The following is a 4,395-nucleotide window of genomic DNA, read 5'->3' as shown; positions in this document are numbered from 1 at the left end:
ATGAACAAATTATTGATATGTGACCTATGAATACTTATGTATATGTGTAATAAGATAATTTATTATCATACGCAATTACACATATACACAAGTGTTTATAAATTATACGCAATCAAGTAAAAAATTAATAGTTTTACTAATATATCGAATCATTAATGTTATTGGAATTAATGACTTAATGATTAAAATTTAACAAATTGATAAAAAAAAGTAACTTCTTCAAATTCAAGGATCAAAACTGAAACAAAATTGAAACAAAGGAAACCAAACTTGTCGTTTACCCAATTTAAAATGGATAAAAGAGAGGAGGGTTGGGCGTTTAGAGGTTGCTTTCACCTGGAACGATATTGAATCCTCTTCGAAGCCGCTTTCTGCTTCCGTCTTTTCATTTTCCGCATATATAACACGAAAGAAAATTCTTTTCTTTGTAAAGAGAAGCTTCTAGAGGGGGGAATAAGGAAAACGAAGAGATCATCGGTTTACGCTTTACGGTGAACAGAAGGAAAGAAAGAGAATGGTTTCGAATTCGGCATTGAGCGCAGCAGCCAAACAAGCCGAGCAATTGAGGAAAGATGGCAACATTTATTTTAAGAAAGATCGTTTTGCGGCTGCCATCGATGCTTATACTGAGGTTTAAAACCTTTTCCTTCTTTTATTTGTAATATAATTTTCTTGAATTTCTGTTGTCTTTATTAAATGGTGTATTTTTCTGGGTTTAAAGGCGATTACTTTATGCCCTAATGTTCCTGTATATTGGACGAATCGCGCTCTTTGCCATCGCAAGAGGAAGTATGTATTCAATCCTTTTATAAGTAATTATATATATATATATATAACTGCTTTTTCTAGGGAAAATTAGGTTTTTGAAATGTTTCTCTTTTCTTAGTTTCATTTGAATATTGGTATCACGCAGTGATTGGTCGAGATTGGAAGAGGATTGCCGGCGAGCTATTCAGCTTGACCACAGTTCCTTCAAGGTAATCTCCTTTCATTTCTTGTTCCCTTATGGTGATTCTTGGAATATGATGCGCGTCTAGTTATCATGAAATTTCACGCACCCATGACCCATCCATGTCTTGAAATTTGACTTCTTTGTTGCCTTGGGGCCGTTGTTGTTTTTTGTCGAAATCATGTTTTAGTGGAACAATATGCATATGTATCAGGCTAGTATTAAGGTGATTGAAGCTTCATGCCAGCCTGATATTGAGTTATAATTCATTCTCTAATTATTTTGTAAGGATTTAAGAGAATGAGTAAAGTTTAATTATTTACTACACTTTCAAGCAGCAATTTTAAATCCGAATACAGCTGGGGATCGGGATGGGTTGAAACAAAATTAAGGACGCTGCAGTATGTTAGTCTTACGTTATAAGCCAATCCTAAGCTGTTTTGGAACTCTTCAGATTATCAATTGTCTTTGGTTGTTTAACTTAATATCCAATGCAGAATCTAAATGGAGATATTTTTTTCTAGCATTTTTCTTCTTTTCCAAGGTGACAGTGATATTTGATTTAGCAATGTGGGGCATCATTCATTAGTGGCTTGAAGGAAATTGTCAACTAGGATAAAATTTTTCATTTTATTACATAAATGTTCACATGTAACCTCTTTTGTTCAAACTTGCTAAACTTTTTGCTGATGGTTTTAACTTCGTAGAATCGTAGTTATGTTCATTTTCATGTGTTCCTTGCTTGGTAACATAAAACTGTGGTTTGGCGTAGTTTATGCTTTATGTGTACGGTGTACCTTATCTTTTACTATTGCTACTGTCTGAGGACACTTACATCTGGTTACTTGATAGGCACACTACATGTTGGGACTTGCCTTTCTTAAGAAGAAAGAATTAGATGAAGGTGTCAAGGAACTACAAAAGGTATAGATGCCATGATGAATCTCTGTTTATATAGAATCAGGAATGATATCCATGAAACGCTTTAATTTGTTAGGTTGCATTTTGGATTTTTTTTATCTCTTTTACTTGAGATTTTTGAAGTCAATACATGCAACTCTTTTTTGTGGCTTGTTCACCCTCTCATATAATGTGCATGTATGTCCATGTTATTATTTTCTCTTACAGTGCATGGAAATTGCTGGATCTTTATCTTCAGTGTAGTGTTTATGCATCTTCATGTTTTGTTTCTTCTTTTTCTGTGGTGCTTATAATGGATATAGGAACTCCAAGTCATGTGAGAAATAGAAGTTTTTGTTTAACTTTTGTCTGCTATGATGGCTTTATTTGGTATAGTTTATCATATAAACTTGGATCCTTGACGAAAAGATATGAGATTTGGTTGGGAAAGGGGGTGTTGATGAGCAAGAAAAATATAACTAAAAGTATATTTTAATTTGGGATGAATCTGAGAGTTTTCCTTTTTGTACCATTCTTTTTTGCACAGGAAACATTGTCTTGCCAGATATTTTGCAGATTCTTTATTAGCTTTTGCATTTGTCAAGCTTGGTCTTTTCTATGTCACTGAGCTTGGAAGTTGTGTGGATGAATTTGAGGTCTACTATGTCAACCATAGTTGGATCTATGTTATGAGTGTGGAAAATAGTTCTAGTATTAGTTCATATTTTGCTTTCAATGCAGTCAGTTTTGTGAATAGTATAATGACCAGGTCTTATTAGCCTGCGCTATTAGTTTTTGCTGATGCATGGATGTTGGTTTAGGAGAGGATGAATACTATCAGTAGACTCAACTATTGAGGATTTAAGCAGTTGCTTCATAATGCATGGCTTGGTTGTTGTGGGATTTATTTTTGTCAATTTTGATGATTTTCCTATAAAGTTTAAGCTAATGAACCATGCATTGGCATCTGATGTATGGTTTTCCTTTGTGTTTCTAATATTTTAGGGTTATGAACTATAATGTTTGATGCTGAATGTGGAAGTTTTTAATAATTTTTTTTTTCGGAATCCGTACTGTGGACCTGCAGTTTTTATGCCTTACATACGAAAAATTATATAAATGAACTTAATTGAGTGTAACATTTGTTTATACAAGCATCATATTCACTTAAAAACTAATTTGCTTGTGTAGGCATTGGATCTTGGAAGGGGTGCAAATCCAAAGGGTTATATGGTAGATGAGATTTGGCAGGAGCTTGCAAAAGCGAAATACTTGCTGTGGGAGCATGCATCTTCCAAGCGTTCATGGGAATTGCAAAGTTTGATGTATGTCATCCTTGTGAGTTTAGACATTTGATTCGAGGGGAATGATTACCTCTGTTCAAGTTTTTGATGGAGAGTTGTTCATAATTTTTTTTCTTTTTGCTTCATGCTGTTTTTTCCTATGTTTTGCAGGGAGGCTTGTGAAACTGCTCTTAGAGAAAAATATTTCCTTGATGATCAACCAGAAGGTTTCTTAGACGAGGCTGGTGTTTCTCATATAAAACAATTGGATGCTCTGAGACGTGTGTTTAGGAAAGTTGGTGAAGCTGACATCCCTGGGGAGGTAAGAATGTGGTTTTCTTATCACTCTATGCATATTGTTTTTGTTTTCAATTATACATGCTATTTTGCATTCTGTTGGAGATATGATGGAAAATTTCAGGTGCCGGATCACTTGTGTTGTAAAATCACATTTGATATTTTCCGTGATCCTGTTATTACTCCGAGTGGAGTTACGTATGAGAGAGCAGTGATCCTTGAGCATCTTCAGAAGGTGACTTGCTTTGGAATTATGGGCTGTTGTTTGAATTATCTTCTGTCATTATTTTCACGCTAAAAATTAATGGTTTTCCTGATGGATACCAGGTTGGTAAATTTGATCCAATCACACGTGAACCGCTCGATCAATCCCAGCTTTTTCCGAACTTGGCAATAAAGGAAGCAGTCCAAGCATATTTAGATAAGCACGGTTGGGCTTACAAAATGGACTAAACGGTGGAATATTGTTGTAGTTTTGCTGGACATGCCAATGATTTAGCTGCAGAGTGAAATATTCCGAAGTAATAGGTTAGTCTGCATTATCTGTGTTTGGTATAAATCATTGATTTTTGGTTTAAGCTATTATTACGTAGGCTTGAGTGTGTAAAATGCCATGGCATGCCATCCGTTGAAATTGTACAGTTATTGTCATAACAATTAACCTTGTACATATTTGTCAAAACTAATTCATCCAAGGGTTCCATGTAACTAGAAAGAAATATTCTATTTTTACATAAAACTTGATTCTTCGTAGTTTATAAATGATTATTGAACTGGCTTTAGTATAGACTAATATCTGGTTCAGAGGTCAATTTATTTTTAAACATGATGAGTTGCATGAGACTGCATATATGTTTTATCAATTGATTTGGTGTAGGAAGAAGATATAGTTTGTCCATATCAAATTACTAGTTTGAGCTACTATAGGATCAAGTACATGGGGGCTTTTCTCTAATATGTTAAACA

At 34.4% G+C, this 4,395-nt stretch overlaps 1 protein-coding gene across 1 annotated transcript; it reads left to right on the top strand.

Annotated features, from left to right (window-relative positions):
• Positions 1 to 347: 347 nt before the first annotated feature.
• Positions 348 to 4,140, top strand: LOC120173884 (E3 ubiquitin-protein ligase CHIP-like). The gene is made up of 8 exons (XM_039180926.1): positions 348 to 631; positions 722 to 789; positions 914 to 977; positions 1,802 to 1,873; positions 3,041 to 3,174; positions 3,304 to 3,454; positions 3,554 to 3,664; positions 3,757 to 4,140. Exons 1-8 carry the CDS (start codon positions 515 to 517, stop codon positions 3,880 to 3,882), a joined length of 843 nt encoding a protein of 280 aa, XP_039036857.1. The 5' UTR covers positions 348 to 514; the 3' UTR covers positions 3,883 to 4,140.
• The last annotated feature ends 255 nt before the right edge of the window (positions 4,141 to 4,395 follow it).

Source organism: Hibiscus syriacus, unplaced genomic scaffold (assembly GCF_006381635.1).
Source record: "Hibiscus syriacus cultivar Baekdansim isolate YM2019G1 unplaced genomic scaffold, ASM638163v2 tig00111990_pilon, whole genome shotgun sequence".
Lineage (NCBI taxonomy): Eukaryota > Viridiplantae > Streptophyta > Magnoliopsida > Malvales > Malvaceae > Hibiscus > Hibiscus syriacus.
The sequence above is the reverse complement of the archived record's forward strand: the minus strand, read 5'-3'. Positions and strand labels throughout refer to the sequence as shown.

What these genes read in the sequence shown, in the direction of transcription:
- LOC120173884 (XM_039180926.1), top strand. Translation starts at nt 515, where the DNA reads ATGGTTTCGAATTCGGCATTGAGCGCAGCAGCCAAACAAGCCGAGCAA. An exon ending in CCATCGATGCTTATACTGAG is followed by an intron (nt 632 to 721) that starts GTTTAAAACCTT and finishes CTGGGTTTAAAG; the next exon opens with GCGATTACTTTATGCCCTAA. An exon ending in TGGGAATTGCAAAGTTTGAT is followed by an intron (nt 3,175 to 3,303) that starts GTATGTCATCCT and finishes TATGTTTTGCAG; the next exon opens with GGAGGCTTGTGAAACTGCTC.